This window comes from Mus caroli, unplaced genomic scaffold (genome assembly GCF_978045245.1).
Source record: "Mus caroli unplaced genomic scaffold, Mus_caroli_1 scaffold_4, whole genome shotgun sequence".
NCBI classification, from domain to species: domain Eukaryota; kingdom Metazoa; phylum Chordata; class Mammalia; order Rodentia; family Muridae; genus Mus; species Mus caroli.
Window position 1 is genome coordinate 140,345,956 of NW_028227259.1, and position 19,384 is coordinate 140,365,339.

General features: G+C 51.8%; 1 protein-coding gene across 3 annotated transcripts in view; it reads left to right on the forward strand.

Annotated features, from left to right (window-relative positions):
- Rasa4b (RAS p21 protein activator 4B) overlaps positions 1-10,816 on the forward strand; it is a 28,014-nt gene extending 17,198 nt beyond the window's left edge. Inside the window, exons 12-21 of one of the 3 annotated variants that reach the window (XM_085837297.1) lie at positions 169-281; positions 459-651; positions 756-893; positions 1,540-1,684; positions 2,105-2,274; positions 2,796-2,933; positions 4,114-4,249; positions 5,549-5,669; positions 10,188-10,252; positions 10,367-10,814. In XM_085837297.1, the coding sequence (XP_085693423.1) occupies positions 169-281; positions 459-651; positions 756-893; positions 1,540-1,684; positions 2,105-2,274; positions 2,796-2,933; positions 4,114-4,249; positions 5,549-5,669; positions 10,188-10,252; positions 10,367-10,488 (1,341 nt within the window). In that variant the 3' untranslated portion in view covers positions 10,489-10,814. Of the gene's footprint in view, positions 1-168; positions 282-458; positions 652-755; positions 894-1,539; positions 1,685-2,104; positions 2,275-2,795; positions 2,934-4,113; positions 4,250-5,548; positions 5,670-10,187; positions 10,253-10,366 lie in introns of all 3 variants that reach the window. The other 2 variants (XM_085837298.1, XR_015047005.1) reach the window with 2 other exon arrangements.
- The last annotated feature ends 8,568 nt before the right edge of the window (positions 10,817-19,384 follow it).

Below are 19,384 nucleotides of genomic sequence, written 5' to 3' on the forward strand. Positions count from 1 at the left end.
CGTTCATCAGCCATCAATTAATTCGTCTATACATTCATTTATCCATGCATGCATGTAGGCACACATTCAGTAGAGAAGTCACCCTAATTGTGCATCTGGCCCAAATCTGAGTCTCCAGGCAGATGGTATACACAGTGGTTAACTAGTGTGGTTTATGGTGGCTCTCAGGTGGCAGGGATGCGCTATCTGCATGGCATCCTGGGCCCCATCATTGACAGAGTGTTCGAGGAGAAGAAGTACGTGGAGCTGGACCCCAGCAAAGTGGAAGTTAAGGATGTAGGGTGAGGCCCGGGTAATCACTGGGTGAACAACTTTGCTAAATCAGGTCCTGTGTAAAGGTGTTCCTTTTGTTTGGGTTCACATGTCCTTTCTCTCTGAATCTAATGTCAGATGGGACCCCCAGCTGCCAAGTATTCGCAAGTGCTGACCATGACCGTTTGTTGTTTAATCCCCTGCAGGTGTTCTGGGCTGCACCGCCCACAGACCGAAGCTGAAGTGTTAGAGCAGAGTGCACAGACGCTGCGTGCCCACTTGGTGGCGCTGCTGAGCGCCATATGCCGCTCGGTTCGCACGTGTCCAGCCATCGTCCGCGCCACATTCCGGCAGCTGTTCAGGCGCGTGCGCGAGCGCTTCCCGAGCGCCCAGCACCAGGTACTCCCCGCCCTGTCGGCAAAGTTGAGGGCCGGGACAGAAAGGGAATCCTGCGGGACAGATATGCTTCTTGACCAGGCTCTACTCTCTGTCTGCCCTTCCAGAACGTACCATTCATCGCGGTCACCAGCTTCCTGTGTCTGCGCTTCTTCTCTCCCGCCATCCTGTCGCCCAAGCTCTTCCACCTGCGAGAGCGACATGCAGATGCCCGCACCAGTCGCACGCTGCTTCTGCTGGCCAAGGTGTGGGCGGGCCTGCAGAGTGGAACGGGAAGGCCAGTTAGGTTGCAAGGGACCCTGGCAGGCTCTGTAGTGTCACAACAATTGGCACTAGAAAGGTCTTGCAGACAGGTCACTGATCCGATATGGCACTGCACTTCACTTCACAGTTTAAAATAATTCTCATGATCACTTCTTGAGAGCCCCATTCACACATAAGGAGACACAGATAGCCCAAAACCTGTCTAGTGAACTGGAATCTTCCCAGTTCTAATCTTATTCCCAGACATGCAGAAGTCTGATAGTAGGATGAAACTTTCAGGACCAGCAAGAGGGCTTAGTAGGTAAGGGTGCTTGCTGCCAACCCTGCTGACCCTAGTTCCATCCTTGGAGCCCACATAATGGAAGGAGGGAATCAGCTCCCACACACCAGCATCCGAGTCCCACACGTGCCCAGGCAAGCCCCGACACGCACACAATGATAATATAATTAAAAACACTTGCAGACAAAAGCCGAAATGTTGATCCCAAAGTACCAGGTGTCCAAAGACTCAAAATGTCATGATCCCTGGTTCCCCTGTGGGACTTCATAAGGCCTCAGCTTGAAGTAGACAGCTATGGATGAGCTGTTGTCTCCCCAAAGCTCTATCGTTCTTGCTGTCATCCCTAGGCAGTCCAGAATGTAGGCAATATGGACACACCGGTCTCCAGGGCCAAAGAGTTGTGGATGGAACCACTCCAGCCTACTGTGCGCCAGGGCGTGGCGCAGCTGAAGGACTTCATTATGAAGCTCGTAGACATAGAAGAAAAGGAAGGCAAGGATTCCACCGCACATCATGGCGAAGGCCTGTGTGCAAGTTTATTACTTGACCCCATGTACCAACCGCCCTGCCCACCAAGACTAAGCCTATCCGGGCTTTTTGTTGTTTTGTTTTAGACAGGGTCTCATGCAACCCAGGGCTGGCTGCAAACTCACTGCCAAGAATAACCTTAAATCTAAGTGGATCCTCTGGCCTCCATTCCCCGAGAGCTGAGATTATAGCATGTGCCACCAAGCCGGGTTTCTGTGGTGCTGTGACTCTAACTCAGGGTCTGTCCATGCTAGGCACCAGCTGAATTTCATCCCTAACCCTTTTCCCACACGACCCTACCCACTGTAGGTCTCAGCACCTCCCCTAATCTCCCCGACCCTTTGATAGCCAGGCTTTCCCACCCATTTTCTTTCCTGCTTTCAGAGCTGGACCTGCAGCGGGCTTTGAACTCACAGGCACCGCCTGTGAAGGAGGGACCATTGTTCATCCACAGGACCAAAGGCAAAGGCCCTCTTGCGTCCTCCTCGTTCAAGAAACTCTACTTCTCCCTTACCACTGAAGTCCTCAGCTTTGCCAAGACGTCCAGCTCCAAGGTGAGTGAGCGGGAAGGCTTTCTGGGATGGATGGTGCTTGTTTGTAGGCCCAGCAATTGGGAGGTGGAAACAGGAGGCCCAAGACTTCAAGTCCAGCCTCAACTACATAGATAGCTCAAAACCAGAGTGAGACCCTGTCTCAAAACAAAATGGCAAACAGGACTATAGCTTATTGGGCAGAGTACTTACAGGGTCGGGTACTTTAGCACACTGGCTGTTCTGCAAACCTTCCTGGATGCAAACCCTAAAAGCAGGTTTAGCCTCAACACCTGGCGTCTTAGCTGTAAGTCTGATGCTTAGGAACCCGCCCAATCCAGCGCGTTAGGCCCTCCCCTCCCAGAGGCCTGGTACTTGTTCTTGACTCTGGCTGAGATTCCCTTCACAGAGCAGGCTACTAGGAACAAGACGGGAGTTGTTCAGGTCCCTCACTGTAAGTCCTAATGCCACCTGCCAGGGATGTGGAGACCAGATAAGAAAGTAGAGCAACATGGCCTCAGCCTCTTTTTTTCTGGCTGCCCCAGAAAAGCACCTTCATCAAGCTGGCCAGCATCCGGGCTGCGGAGAAGGTGGAGGAAAAGAGCTTCGGCAGCTCCCACATCATGCAAGTCATCTACGCAGATGATGTTGGCCGTGCCCAGACTGTCTACCTGCAGTGCAAGGTGTGGCCTGTGGAGGGCGCTCTGGGGAGGAGGCTGCAGCAATGCCCTGGGCTTGGAATGTGGACTTAGTTCTCTTCTCCCCTTCGCCCCCTGTTGGCTACATTAGGTAGTGCAGGCTGTGTGTATATACTGTCCTGGGGTCTCATGCCCAGAAAATGGTTCATGTTTGCCACTGGGCCTCCATATGTAGGTATGTGTGCAGCTAGATGAATAGACAGCTAGGTCCTTGTGACTCAGAGCTTGGTTTTTCCTTTTCTGGTCTGTATTATTTTTTAAAACTCTCACAGGTCAGGCTAGCTTGAAACTCAATGCCTTAGTTTCCAAAAGTGAATATTGAAAAATTGAAGTGATGTGCTCTTGGCATGATTCAAGCAAGAGAGCACTTGCCTAGAATCCTCCAGTGAGGGGTTGGGGGCGTGGCTCAGTGGTAGAGCTCCTGCCTAGAATCCCCCAGGGAGGGGCTGGGGGCGTGGCTCAGTGGTAGAGCCTCTGTCTAGAATCCTCAATTGAGAGGCTAAAAGTATGTGTCTAATGTTTCTATTGCTGTGATAAAGATTGTGACCAAAAGCAACTTGGTGAGGAAAGGGTTACAGATTGCAGGTTGCAGGTTGCAGTCAAACATCAGAAGAAGCCAGTCAGGATCCCAGGACAGAAACCCGAAGGTTGGAACTGAAGCAGAGGCCATAGAAAAATGCTGTTGTAGGCTTGCTCCCCATGCCTCGCTCAGCCTGGTTTCTTTTTTGTTTTGTTTTGTTTTGTTTTTTCGAGACAGGGTTTCTCTGTGTAGCCCTAGCTGTCCTGGAACTCACTTTGTAGACCAGGCTGGCCTCAAACTCAGAAATCTGCCTGCCTCTGCCTCCCGAGTGCTGGGATTAAAGGCGTGTGCCACCACGCCTGCCTCAGCCTGGTTTCTTATGCCCCCTAGGACCAGCTGCTAGCAGTTGGCACCACATGCAGTGGGTTAGGCCCACATCAGTCATCAATCAAAAATACCCCACAGGCTTCCCCACAGGTTAATCTGATGGAGACATCTGCTCATTTGATCACCCCATTCCCAGATTGCTCTAGCTTCTTTGTACCAAGTGGAGAGTCTGTGAGGGGCTGGGAGAGTGGCTCAGAAGAGAGTACCTACCTGCCTCTGGGGAGGAAGGGGCAGACTTTTGAGCCGCTGTCCCTGCAGTGTGTGAACGAGTTGAACCAGTGGCTGTCTGCACTGCGCAAAGCGAGCACCAACAACAGGGGCCTCCTGCGGTCATACCACCCTGGCATCTTCCGTGGGGACAAGTGGAGCTGCTGTCACCAGAAGGACAAGACAGGTGGGAGTGCTGGCCTGGGTCCCCTTCCCAAGCAGGTCATAGGCTGGGAGAGGGGTTCTCAGAGCTTGAAAAGCCACATGCTTATCTATGGCAAAGCTGCCCAAGGGACAACCAGGCCTGCAGGTACTCCTGGCACAGAAAGATCTGTGACCATGTGGTTTGGTAAATGCCGTGCAAAGTGTGTGACGCATGTGAGTGAATTCAGTGGATATTCTGACAAAGCCTGAAAACTTAGTAGAATCTCTCTCTTTTAAAGATTTATATTTACTTTTAATAAAGATATGTTTTATGTATACGCATGTGTACGTGTGTGAGTACTGAGTGTGTGTGAGGATACACCTGTAGAGGTTGGAAGAGTTTGTCGGCTCCCCTAGAACTAGTTATAGACAGTTGTAAGATGTCATGTGGTTGCTGGGAATCAAACCCCGGCCCTCTGGAAGAGCGGGCAGCGCTCTTAACTGCTGAGACAGTTTTCCTGCCCTCGTGAGTTCTGGTATTATGGTCATGTGACACTGCCCATCAGTTCTGGAAATTTCAAGACCTTCCCCACTCACAGAGTTAATGAAAGCTTAGAGCCCTGTGCCCTCCAGGTCTCAATCTGCAGAGCCTGGCATAGGAAAAGCTGTCCACCCGACTGCACTGCACCTGCCCTGCCCTGGCTTTGCTCGGATGGCTCTTTGTGGCCCCTCATGAGAGCTGATGTGGGGCTCACTGTGGTCTGTGAGACAACCTGAGATCCCAAATCACTAGGGAGAAGCTGAGACTAGAATGTGTGTGCATGTGTGTGTTTGTGTGTCTGCATATGGAAATCAGGCCCACTAACATGCTAGGTAAGCATGCTACCACTGAGCCACACCATGCCCCTCACTCAGGGATTCTAGGCAACAGCTCTACTGCTAAGCCACGCCCACAGTCTACAACTGAGGCTTACAGTGGGCGGGTAAGTGGGCAAAGGTGGCAAAGCCGGTAATTAGCAGGACTAGTTCATTCCAATGCAGGAAGCTTGGGCACATCCTACCATGATCATGTAGTTCAGGGGAACCTCTAGGCAGACCTTATGGAATGCTACCAGCTCCCCAAATGTCTCTGAATGCCACAGGACACCACTTTCCATAGTATATACTCTGGTCCAGCAGTTGAAGCCATGATGATCTAGGCAGAGTCAGGATCATCTTACCAGCCCCTAGTGGACCCTTCATGAATCCTCACCCACACTAGCATCCAGTATGGCCTTTTCTGCACTACCAGGAATCCAGGCATGGTATTTCCATTGTAACTATGCCCTCTCTCTGCCTCCAGATCAGGGATGTGACAAGACCCACTCTCGGGTGACCCTGCAGGAATGGAATGACCCACTGGATCATGACCTTGAGGCTCAGCTCATCTATAGGCACCTGCTAGGCGTGGAGGCTGCTCTTCGGTGAGGAGGCTCAAGGAGAGGCATCTGCATACTCCTGCCACCTGAGGGCTGCAAATGGGCTTGTGGCTGAGGGTTGCTAAGTAACAGCTTGTCTTTGTCTTTTTCTCGTTTGCCTCTGGTTCCATGTTTGTTTTTCTGCCTTGGGCATATTTACTTCTATCCAAGTGTGGTGTACATACCTTTGACCCCAGCGCTTGGGAGGCTGAAGCAGAGGATTTCTATGAGTTGGAGGTCAACCTAAGTTACATGGCAAGTTCTAGGCCAGCCAAGGTTGCACAGTGAGACGCACCAACAAAACAAACAAAAAAATCTTTATACTCTTATTTTCATGTGTGTATGCCTCCTAATGCCATATGTGTGCAGGTGCCTCTGAAGGCCAGAAAAGGGCGTCAGGTCCCCTGGGAGCTGTAGTTAAAGGTGATTGTGAGCTACCTGATGTGAGTGGGGGTGGGGCAGGACGAAACTCAGTCCCCTAGAAGAGCCTTGAGCACCCTTAACCTCACTCCGGCCATCTCACTCTCTTTGTTTCTAGTTCCATTTAATCTTATTGTTTTACTTATGTGTACATATCTGCACATATGTGTGCCTGTGTGTGAGGATAGGCACCTGAGTGCAGGTGCCTACAGAAGCCAGAGATGCTGGACGCCCCTGGAGCTGGAGTTGTGAGTGCTGGGAAGACATTCAGGCCCTCTGGAGGAGAAGCACATGCTCTGAACCACTGAGATGTCTCTCCAGCATCCTCCCTTCTCTCCAGCATCCTCCCTTCTCTCCAGCATCCTCCCGTCTCTCCAGCATCCTCCTGTCTCTCCAGCATCCTCCCTTCTCTCCAGCATCCTCCCTTCTCTCCAGCATCCTCCTGTCTCTCCAGCATCCTCCCGTCTCTCCAGCATCCTCCCGTCTCTCCAGCATCCTCCCGTCTCTCCAGCATCCTCCCGTCTCTCCAGCATCCTCCCGTCTCTCCAGCATCCTCCCGTCTCTCCAGCATCCTCCCGTCTCTCCAGCATCCTCCCTTCTCTCCAGCATCCTCCCTTCTCTCCAGCATCCTCCCTTCTCTCCAGCATCCTCCCTTCTCTCCAGCATCCTCCTGTCTCTCCAGCATCCTCCCGTCTCTCCAGCATCCTCCCGTCTCTCCAGCATCCTCCTGTCTCTCCAGCATCCTCCTGTCTCTCCAGCATCCTCCCTTCTCTCCAGCATCCTCCCGTCTCTCCAGCATCCTCCCGTCTCTCCAGCATCCTCCCGTCTCTCCAGCATCCTCCTGTCTCTCCAGCATCCTCCCTTCTCTCCAGCATCCTCCTGTCTCTCCAGCATCCTCCCGTCTCTCCAGCATCCTCCTGTCTCTCCAGCATCCTCCCGTCTCTCCAGCATCCTCCTGTCTCTCCAGCATCCTCCTGTCTCTCCAGCATCCTCCCTTCTCTCCAGCATCCTCCTGTCTCTCCAGCATCCTCCTGTCTCTCCAGCATCCTCCCGTCTCTCCAGCATCCTCCTGTCTCTCCAGCATCCTCGCTTCTCTCCAGCATCCTCCCGTCTCTCCAGCATCCTCCTGTCTCTCCTGCATCCTCCCTTCTCTCCAGCATCCTCCCGTCTCTCCAGCATCTTTTTTTTTTCATTTTTGTGACAAGTTCTCTGATTAGTCTTGAGCTCACTACTTTGATAAAATTGGCTTCCCAGAATCCCCACCTATCTTTGATGACAAGCAAGCACTACCGTGCCTGGCTTTTACATGGAAACTGGGCTCAAGCTAGGATTCTCATGCTTGCAGAGCAAACACTTGCCAACTGAGCTATCTATCTCCATGGTCCTCAGGGTCTTCAACGTGGTTCTCCTGTTTCAGTCTCTCAAGTAGTTGAAATGACAGGCCATCTTTTTTGCTTATTTTGTTTTGTGTGTATCTAATGTGTACATGGGGCCTGTGCTTCTTATCACACTTGTGTTGTTAGAAGAAACGTCGTGGAGTCAGTTCTCTTCTTCCACTTTCATGTAGATTTCAAGGATTGAACTCAGGTCCTGGGGTTGTGCAGCAAGCTCCTTTCCTCCCCAGCCATCTTGCTGGCCCTACATTCTCCCCCTTTTAATGAGGCCAACCTCCTTCCCACTGCCAGTCTGTATCATGAGGTCATCTCCTATTAGGAGGACAGAGGTCACGGTCACAACTGCTTCCTGTGCTAATTTGACCCCATCTACCCAGCCTTCTGGAGATGACGGCAGAACACTGGCTTTGCCCTCCGCTAATTCTGAGTTCCTGAGTTATCTTGCTAATTAAGACAGGATGCTTTCTTTCTTTCTTTTTTGTTGTTTTTGTTTTGTTTTGTTTTGATTTTAGACAGGGCTTCTCTGTGTAGCCCCTGGCTGTCCTGGAACTCACTCTGTACACCAGGCTGGCCTTGAACTCAGAAATCCATCTGCCTTTGCCTACTGACTGCTAGATTTAAAGGCACATACTACTATCACCAGGCTCTAGGATGCTTTCTAAAACAACTTTGCCCAACAGGATCCCTGGGCCCCATTAGCTCTGAATCACTGGGTGGGGCCAGGCTGGAGGATGCTCTGAGGCCATCTCAGCTCCCTACAGCCTTCTCCTGGGCTACACAAAAGGGACTGCTTGTCTGCACGTGCATCCTGGACCCCAGGCAAGTGACTCAAAGGTCATCCTTTTTACTCAGTGATCCTCCAGGGTTTTGGACATCCTCCAAAAACCTGGGCAGGAAACATGACTCAGCAGTTTTGAACGCTGACCTGATATCTCACAATTATCTGTGACTCCAGTTCCAAGAGGGTCAAACACCTTCTTTGGGCTTCTTCGAAAACCAGGCATGCACACATGTGCTGCACAAACATTCACATGTTTACACACAATAGCTATACATATAAAATAATAAGTTTTAAAGTTTTTTATAAAAATCGGAGCATGATAGTGCATGCCTTTATTTCTAGCACTTGGGAAGCAGAGGTGAGAGAATCTCCAAGTTCAAGGCCAGCCTGGTCTATAGAGTGAATTCTAGGACAGCCAGGGCTACACAGAGAAACCCTGTTCCAAAAAACAAAAAAAAAAAAAACCCAACAGAACCTCAGAGTTAGGCACAGCGCTCATGACTATAATCCCAGCATTCTGGAGGTGGAGGCAGGAGAATGAGAAGGAGCTGGGTGTGGTGGCGACGCCTTTAATCCCAGCACTCAGGAGGCAGAGGCAGGCGGATTTCTGAGTTCAAGGCCAGCCTGGTTTACAAAGTGAGTTCCAGGACAGCCAGGGATACACAAAGAAACCCTGTCTTGAAAAACCAGAAGAAAAAAAAGAAAAGAGGAGGAGGAGGAGGAGGAGGAGAAGAAAGCTGGGCAGTGGTGGCACACACCTTTAATCCCAGCATTTGGGAAGCAGAGCCTAGCCTGGTCTATAGAGTAAGTTCCAGGACAGCCAGGGCTATACAGAGTAACCCTGTCTCAAAAAAACCAAAACCAAAATAAGACCCAATCTTGGAAATCAAAACAGCTAAATGTGATGGGATTCTTTTCTTTTCCTATTTATTTATTTATTTATTTATTTATTTATTTAATGTATATAAATGTTCTATCTGCATGTACACCTGATGCCTGAAGAGGGCGTCAGATCCCATTACAGATGGTTGTGAGCCACCATGTGGTTGCTGGGATTTGAACTCAGGACCTCTGGATGAGTAGCCAGTGCTCTTGACCGCTGAGCCATCTCTCCAGCCCCACCCCACCCCACCCCCTTTTTGAGACAGGGCTCTGTGTATCTCTAGAACCTGCTCTGCAGACCAGGCTGGCCTGGAACTCAAAGATCTGCTCTGTTTCCCAAGTACTGGGACTAAAGGCATCCATCACCATGTCAGACTGGTAGGGAATGCTTTTAATCCCAACACTGGAAAGGCAGAGGGAGTTCAAGCATGGTCTACATAGTGAGACCCTGTATCAGAAACAAACAGAACCCACAAAACAACAACAAAACAAACAAAACAAGAACAAAAAAGAAACACTGAAATAACAAGGCCTGTAAGACAATCAAAGAGGGCTAGCCCAGCACAAGGAAGACCAGGCATTCCAACCCTACCCCTAACTTACCCCCCACCCCGTAACTGGCATTTGGTGTCCTTCAGACCCCATCTGGGCTCATTTCTCATAGGCCCTGCAAAACCAGGGTGACACAGCTTGGCTGGGTTTGCCATTCTCTTTCTGGCCAGGCACAGTGCTCATTCCTGTACCCTTAGCACTAGGGAGGCTGAGGCAGGGGGATTGCAATTTCCAAGTCAGGCTTGGCTGTATGGAGAGAAGAGCTTTACAAGTATTGGTGGGGAGAGACTTTTGGCTGCTTTGTGTTTGAACGGTGAGAGGAACGTGGCTGGAACTAGAAACGTGGAGGCTGGGCCTGAGTTGATTCCTTGTGGACTGAAAGCACCTGTTTGTACCCCTGGAGCAGCACTCCCTGTTCGGGGAACCCCTGTGACATCTCTGCCTTCCCAGCAAGTTAGTTGTGGTTGTTGGCCCTCACTCTGCCTTCCTCTGCAGGGAAAGATACCAGCTCCTGCGTGGGACGACAGAAGCCGGCGTCTCACCCACAGGCTGTGATGGAGGTAGGTCACTCTCATCTGGAACTCGGGGTTTGGTGGTTCAGCTGCCTCCAGGGACACATGGGTTCTCAGACTCTGGACGCCACATCTGCCCTCCCTACAACATATCCCATCCAGCTCCCGAGGACTCGCTGGCCCAGCTGCTTCGTGTGCTGCAAGACCTTCAAGAAGCCCATGGCTCCAGCCTGGCCAGCCCAGCAGCCAGAGAGCCCCATCACCTTCTAGAGCTACAGACGTGAGGTGTCTATGAGGTGTCCATGGAGTCCCTGTCAGGTGTTTGCAGATCCTAGATATGCTCAGGATCATTGTCAACTGTTCTGGGGAGGGCTGTGACCCAGCATGGTCTTCTCCATGTCTGCGAGGGACAACCATGACACCTGCTTCTTTGGGAGACCCGACTGCTCCTGTAGTCCCCATGGCCCAGATTCTTCACCCAGGAGACCAGGCTGCCCACCTCATACTGCTTTGCCACTGTCTGGCCTCCTAGGTCAGATGCCACAGTGGTTTGCTGTCATAAATAAATGCTCTGTAACTGCCGTAATGCTGAGGAGTTGGGTTGGGTCCAGAGAAAGACTGAATCTAAGAGACTCTATGTAGGGACGGGGGTTTGACTGAGAGCTGGGGTCACCAGCGCAGCCTTGCTGCAGGTTCTAGGTTACCTGGGGCCAGGCCTGTTAAAACTCGCAGCTCCTATCCCACACTCCTCTCTATACCCCCTCCATCCTCTCAGCTCTGGAGCCTAATGGCTCTTCCCAGCCAGAAGCAGACACCACACCAAGCTCCTCTATTCAGGGCATCCCTACAGACTGCACGGCACGGCAGGGCTGGGTCACAGTGCCCCCTCCATCTTCTGTGGGTTACCAGGCCAAGTTTCCAGTCTCTCTGCTCAGGGTCTGGGAGGGGCGTGAGGCTGTGTTGATGGGCAGCTGGATTGGGCATGGGGTTGTCGGAAGTGGATAGAGCTCCTGCCATTTCCCTGCCTTCCCTCACGAGACCCAGGCCATGCATTGTGCTGCTCTCATGGCTGGTCAGCTCGTGCTTCCAGGTTCAGGGTGGGCAGGGCACAAGAATCCCAGGAGGTATTCATCTCGACCTTCCTAATGCCACGGCCCTTCAATACAGTTCCTCCTGTTGTGGTGAGCCCCCAACTATAGCATTATTTTCCTTGCTACTTCATAACTAATTTTGATACTCTTCTCAATCATAATGTAAATATCTGTGTTTTCTGATGATTTTATGCCACGCCCGGAAAAGGGTCCTTTGACCCCTATGAGGAGGTCTCCACCCACTGGCTGAGAACTGTTCTAGACAGACTCAGCCAATGGCTTTCCTGTGGGATGTGTCTTAATGGCTAGCTTTTCCACAGTATCCTGGCCACAGCTCAAGCGTCTGCCACAGAGGGAAGAGTGGGGGCATTCAGCTCCTAGTTCAGCTGATGTATTGTTTATATTTTTTTCTGGAAGAATTAAGACAGGGTTTGTCATATACCCAGGATAACCCCAAACTTGTTTTATAGCCAAGGATGCCCCTGAACTCCCGATCTTCCTTTCTCTACCTCTCATGTGCTGGAATTACAGGTGTGAACCACGCAGAGTTTATGCAGAGCTGGGAATTAAACGTAGGGCTCCGTGTGTGCTCAGCAAGCACCTTTATTTTTGAGACAGTGTCTCTCATAGTCCAGGCTGCCCTCAAACTCAGCTGTGGAGCTGAGGATGACCTTGAACTGATCCTCCCGACTCCGTTCCGTATGACGTTGTTGGCATTACAGGCTCAACCAAGCGGCTGTGCCTGAATTCAAATGGTACGCTCAAACCACGCTCAGGTTGACGATGCAGCTCAGTGATGGGGCAACTGCCTGGCATACGTCAGATTCTGGGTTTCATCTGCAGTTCAGCCAACACAAACACACACTCAGAAGCTGGGCGTGATGACACACACCTATATCCCAGCATTCGGGAAGCTGAGGCAGGAGGAGTTCAAGTTTGAGGCCATCATGGGCTATATTGTGTGACCCTGTTTCAGTAAAAACAAACAAAATGAAAACAATAATTGGAAAAACAAAAAACAAACACCAAACCCAAGTCCAGTTAAGGTGATTATCTAGCATGAGGGCCTAGGTGCCTGGGTCTGAGCCCCAGCATTGTATAAATTGGGCAGGAGGCTGCTCTACATGAGTCACCACCCCAGTCTCTCAGTAAAGGATTCTAGGCAGGGGCTCTACCACCGAGCCACACCCCCCAGCCCCTCACTGGGGGATTCTAGGCAGGGGCTCTACCACTGAGCCATGCCCCCAGCCCCTCCCTGGGGGATTCTAGGCAGGGGCTCTACCACTGAGCCACGCCCCCAGCCCCTCACTGGGGGATTCTAGGCAGGAGCTCTACCACTGAGCCACGCCCCCAGCCCCTCCCTGGGGGAGTCTAGGCAGGGGCTCTACCACTGAGCCACGCCCCCAGCCCCTCCCTGGGGGATTCTAGGCAGGGGCTCTACCACTGAGCCACGCCCCCAGCCCCTCCCTGGGGGATTCTAGGCAGGGGCTCTACCACTGAGCCACGCCCCCAGCCCCTCCCTGGGGGATTCTAGGCAGGGGCTCTACCACTGAGCCACGCCCCCAGCCCCTCCCTGGGGGATTCTAGGCAGGGGCTCTACCACTGAGCCACGCCCCCAGCCCCTCCCTGGGGGATTCTAGGCAGGTGCTCTACCACTGAGCCACGCCCCCAGCCCCTCCCTGGGGGATTCTAGGCAGGGGCTCTACCACTGAGCCACGCCCCCAGCTCCTCCCTGGGGGATTCTAGGCAGGGGCTCTACCACTGAGCCACGCCCCCAGCCCCTCACTGGGGGATTGGAGGCAGGTGCTCTACCACTGAAACGTGCCCCCAACCCCTCACTGGAGGATTCCTGGCAGGGGGTCTAGTACTGAGCCACGCCCCCAGCATTGCAGGAGTAATTAACTCTTGATTAGGTCTGTCCCACAATGTTCCCTGCAGACCAGGCTGCTTGGGTGACCCAGAAGACAAGGAGGTTCTCTTCACCTGGCATTCCTCGCCCTACTGAGTTCTTAGCCTCTTGATCTGACCTCCCTCCAAGTGACATTTTCTCATCCTATAGATCTCAAGTGGGACACAGTGGTGGTGGCCAAACTCCAGGTGGAACCTTAATACTAAACTAGGGTGGTACAAGTGGTAATCCATCCCACAGTGGGATGGCACACGGGTCTCCATGAGTTTTAGTACAAAAGCCCTGACTTGAGAGCCCTGCAGCTAGGCCAGGCCCGGGTCTTTCGCTGCCAGTTACGATGAGTTCTGGGGAAACGTAGAGAGGATGTTTGTTCAGTGTGGTGCATCAGGAGAAGGGACAGATAAAAGGATCTAGTGACTTCTGAAGCAGCCACCATCATCACCAGTTGTGCCTGCTTGCAAGAGCCCACCTGTAGTTTGGCGACTGTGGGTCTTCCCTCATAGGAATGGATAAAGGTCATTTGTATGCAGTTCTGCTCTAATTGCACTTGCCTTTTGAGGGGCCTCAGGGAAGTGACTGAGTATATAGGATGTAGAAGGCTAACAGTTGGGGGCGGGGAAGCCACCATCCATGCTAGATTTCTTTGGGGTCCTCCATACTTCTGTCCATTATCCCTCCCTGTAACATTGGGAACCTCAGAGACTCCCCAGGGGGAGCTTTGGTGGTTTATCACTGGGACCTTAGGTAAAGGGGAGACATGAAGTCCATGCAGGGGAGGAATTCTGGTAACGCTCCCAGGTCTGTCTTGCACTCCCAGGTCTGTCTTGCGCTCCTAGGTCTGTCTTGCGGGCACTCGGAAGCTTTTGGTTGAGAGGAGGGAAGCACTGGGAGGAACTGAGGGTATCATAATCACATGGGATTGATCTGCCTTCTAATCTCAGCCTTGGCTCACAGGGTGGCCTGGAGAAAACCCTATTGCTCGAGGAGTTAAATTCGGCCCCATGCGATAACTAGCACTCCTGATGACCTCATGGGGTTCTTTGCCCTCCAGGATCTCTGTTCCTAGATTATTAAGTGGATGCAAGTTTTGGGCTGTGACAGGGGAACCTTGGGCTGTGGCAGCAACAGCTTTTGCTTCCTCCTCGTCGTCGTCTTCCTCCCAGTTGGAGGCATAAGAGCTGAGCAAGGTGCCTGCATTATCTTTGTACCTTCAGCCTTGAAGGTGGCTGAGCTGGCTTAGGCATCACTACGTTGACACTCCAGAAGTAATATGTCCATGTGCAGAGGCAAAGTGGAGTGTGACCCAGCGTGTGAAGGGCCCCAGAGCCTTCCAGGACCTGACATCATTGTCTTCGCTTGATTCCTGTGACACTTCCATCACCCAGTGGTGCTTCAGCACTCAGATACCAATGGACAGGATGGCTCATGCCTGTGGCTCCAACGCTTGGGAGACTGAGTCTGTATTAGTTACTGTTCTTGTTGTTGTGTCTGAAAACTGGACAGAAGTCCTGGTGCTGCTGGCTTATGCCTTTAATGCCAGCACTCTTGGAGATAGAGGCAGGCAGTTTTCTGAGTTCGATGCCAGCTTGATCTACAGAGCAAGTTTCAGGACAGCCAGGGTTGCACAGAGAAACACTTGTCTTGAAAAACAAACAAAACCAAGACAACAACAACCAGAAGCATCTTAAGGAAGGGTATACGATGCAGATGTCATAGCAACAGGATTCCCAGGCAGCCAAGCACACTGCATCTGCAGCCAGGAAGCTGTAGTCTGACTCCTGAGCCTCTAGGATGATGCCGTACATGTACACTCCTGTCTTCCTCAGTCAAATCTGTCTAGAATCTCAAAGACAACCAAACGTTCTTTATTATGGCTATGATTATTATTCTCTATTGTGAGTGCACACATGTGCAAATGCATACCGTGAAGGGAGGTCGGAGAAGTCTGTTCTCAACTACCACCATGTGGGTTCTGGGGACTGAATTTAGGCAATCAGATTTGTTCACACTCCCCCTTGCCCACTGGGCTGTCTTGCCCCTCCTAGAGGTTTGTTTCTAGGATGATTCTAAATTTCGTCCGGTTGACAAGATGAGCCATCAGGGAGGCTGGAGAAATGGCTCAGCAGTTAAGGGCCTTACTGCTCCTGTAGGGGACTGGAGTTCGGTTCCCAGCACCCACTGGGGCGGGGTGGGCGTGGGGGCTCACAACCACCTGTAACTCCAGCTCCAGGGGACCCAACCCTCTTGTGGTTTCCAAAGGCATCTGCATATATGTGCCCACACAGACATGCAAATAAAAATCTTTAAAAATAGGAAAAATAAAACAGATTGCTACAGAGACCGCTGAAAAATGGCGAGGTGCAAAGCTTTCATCGTGTTTTTAGTTACCTGTGTGCTCAAGAGAGGATGCACTGGCACCCCCAAGCTCCTCCCCTCCCTTCTTGCTCCACTGGTCCTCATCTAGAAGGCCTCATAAGTCCGCCAGTGTCGGCCCACCCGGGGGTCCTGCAGCAGCAGCCCACTTAGACTCTTAGTCCTATTCAGTCGGTACAGGGGAGCCAGCTACAGGTGGCTCAACTCCGGGCGCTAGATCACGCGCCAAAACACTCAGCGTGGACGCCTCGAACAAGGGTTCTAAACTGACGCATGCGCACAGCTCGCCCTCAGCCTTGCCTGCGCCTGCATTAGGTCATCCGGGCCGCCAGGGGGCGGGGGCCAAGTGCTTACTCTGATTGGCTGCGGCTGAGAAACCCGGAAGTGGTCGCGCTTCGGGGCTCTGTTGGCGGAAGGAGACTGCGGGTTGGTGTCGGGGAGCGAGAGCGCGGCGCTAGGATGAACGCCCCTCCGGCCTTCGAGTCGTTCTTGCTCTTCGAGGGCGAGAAGAAGTAAGTGGAGGCCGGCGGAGGCGGGGACGGTTGCATAGGAGCCTGCCGGCCGTCAGCTCCACTGGAGCGCCGCACTGCTCCTGCTTGGGGAAACCGAGGCGGGAGGCGGGCTTTGCTTTGAGTCTTCCGTGCTGCTCAATGCGAGTCTGCCCAGCTTCAGGCAGCGGCGCGAAGCACTGGCGCGTGCATGCATTTTGCAGTGGGAAATCGGAGGCTCTGGGACATGGAGTGACTTGCTCCAGAAACTTGGTTCATGATGACAGCTGTGAAGGGACAGAGACACAGCTATCTTACACTCCTCAGCAACCTGAGGGTTTCCCCTAGATTTTCAGGGATCCCGAACTTAGCCCAAACCCGGGTACGTGGCTCCACGCTAAAAAGAATTTCAGGACTCTTCGGTTTAGGGAAGCAGGATTGGTGGTTTTTAATTAAAGATACTTTAATATGGGCTTAAGCAGGAGGGTTCAGAGGAAGAGAGCGCTAAGAAAGTAAGACAGACGCAAGTTGGGTCTGTGTGCATTCAGAGAGCAGGGGGAAGTACTTTGCACTCGAGTGAGTACAGGCTTAGAGATTAAGCATCTAATTGTCTTTTGGAGGTAGGGTTTCTCTGTGTAGCCTCCTTGGCTGTCTTGGAACGAGCTTTGCAGACCAGACTAGCCTCAAACTCAGCGATCCACCTGCCTCTACCTGGGATTAACGGCCTGAGCCACCGGCTCTGGCTTTATGTAATTGTCTTAATGGTAGCCGGATACACTCTTTTGATGACTCAAAGTTTGCTGCGAACCCTTCTCTCTTGTGTAACCGTTCTCCCGTGTGTGTGCCCCTTCTTGGAGGTCAGCTTAGTCTCTATCTCAGTGGGAAAAGGTATGGAGGTGTTGTGCTAGGAATCGTTCGTGAACCCCAAAAGATCATTAAGGAGCCGTTTCCGATGTAATAGCATTAGGGTCTCTTTATCACAAGCTCGGGCTTGGGCTCTCCTCCAACCCAACCCTGACACAACAGGACAGGAAGAGAAGGCAGAGCAGCCTTGAACCCAGGACAAGGTTTTCTAGGAAGTGGGAGTGACGGGGTGTGGAGCTTGGCAGGTATCTAACTGAATGTCTGTTGTAAGCTGACAGGTGGTGCTTTGAAGGGAGACCATGAACAATCACAAACTATCTGAAAGTAGATCTGAAGCAACCAGACTAATCTTTGATTAACTGTTGCTAGGGAGTAACTCTGGGGTATGGGCCAAGGGACAAGCCATGAGGTCCTTCCTGGTACTTGGGTGCAGCTTGGGTTCTGCTGTAGGTCAAGTTCTCAGGCTTTTTTTTTTTGGGGGGGGGGTGTTCAAGACAGGGTTTCTCTGTATAGCCCTGGCTGTCTTGGAACTCACTTTGTAGACCAGGCTGGCCTCAAACCCAGAAATCCGCCTGCCTCTGCCTCCCGAGTACTGGGATTAAAGGCATGTGTCACCACGCCTGGCTTTTTTTTTTTTTTTTTTTAAGATGGAGGTGGCGAGTCCCAAGATGGAGTAGGTTTGGCCTCTCAGAGGTATACCCCAGTGGTAGATTGCTTACCTAGCATGCATGGGGCTCATTTCATCCCTGTATCTCAGGGATGAAATGAATCAGTCAGTCAATAAATAATGAAGTTCTTCAAGGAGATCCTCCGAGTTTGCTGGTACAGTGTACACTGCAGACCTGTAGCTGACACTTCTCATTCCTAAGAGGCTTCTATGCAGGGTTTTGTGATTGACATTTGATAGCTACTTCAGCCTTCCTTGGGGGCATATTCTCAACTGAGAGCCCGGTTGTTGTCCCATGAGCAAGAGCATTTGGCCATCTGGAAATGGTTCTGGTTGTCCCAGGCGCGTTGGTATTGGCAGCGGGTGGATAGCAGCAAGGGATACTGATAACAACCCTTGGTGCAGTAGACAGGCTCCCAGAAAAGGACAGTCGGGTCCAAAATATCCATGTTCTGGGCTGGCAACATGGCTGGAGTGCAGGCACCGGCAGGCAAGCCTGATGACTTGAGTTCAGTCCCTGGGACCACTATGGTACAAGGAGAGACCTGACAATTATAGGTTGTCCTCTTATCTCAGACAGGTGTGGACAAAGTAAGAAAATATTTGTGTACCGAGTTTGAAAAAAGTTTGAAAAAAGGAGCAATCCTTAACTGGGCGGTGGATTTTAATCCACCTTTAATCCCAGCACTTGGGAGGCAGAGGCAGGGAGATCAAGGCCAGCCTGGTCTACAGATCAAGTATGGAGAAATGTGGTCTCAAAAACAAAACAAAACAAAAAAAACCAAACAAAACCAAAGACTGCTAAGTCCATGCTCCCTGGTATATAAATAGGAGGCCATCACAGGGTAGAGGCGGTTCCTTGTTAACATTTATTGGTTGTCATGCCAAGGACTTGTGTGTAGACCCTCAGAAGAAACTGCTGAGTTCTGCTTCCAGTGTTTCTCCAGGGGCATGGGAAGTGGAGACAGGCGTGGTGTGTCCAGTTGGCAAAGGAGACTCTACCTTAAGCAAAGAGAAAGGCCAGGGTGGTGACTTAGGTGTTTCTCTATCCTCCTGCCTCAGCCTCCCAAGTTGCTGGGATTACTGGTCTGAACCACCAGGCAGGCCTACCTTGTTTATTGTTTGGACGGTGGGAGTGGTGGAGTTGAGACCCAGAGACTTGTACATGGGAGGCTAATGGTTGGCCACTGAGCCATGCCAGAGCTCTCAGAGTCCTTTACTGGTGAGTAGACTGAAAAAGGCCTCCCAGGGCTAGACCTGTAGCCCAGTGGTTGAGGGCTTTGCTTAGCACGCTCAAAACCCAAGGTGCAACTCCAGTAGCCACTGGGGATAGATAGTGGGGCTTGCAGAATGATAGACCTGGGCCTGCCTTGATTGTGAGGGGCCTTAGGGGTTAAGTGTCTCCTGGTCTCTCCCCCGTTTTCCGTGTGGCTCAGGCTGGCCTCAAACTCAAAGATCTACCTGCCTCTGCCTTCTAGATGCTGGGATCAAAGGCGTATGTTACCACAACTAGTTGGCTCATGTCCTTTAAGTAAGAATGTAGTCAAAAGCTAGTTTAGAGAACTGTTCATCAGTGGGGAAGGGCCAGGTAGCTTAGTTTCTGAGGTAGTGGGAACAGCCCAACTGCAGTTTCAAGAATATTTGACCACAGATGGGGACATTGTGACCCCCCAGGGCACATGGCTGGCTGAGGGCCAGTATCACACCCAAGGCTGGATGTGGGCTTGAGCTCTTGGCTCGTCTCTTTCCAGAATCACCATTAACAAGGACACTAAGGTTCCCAACGCC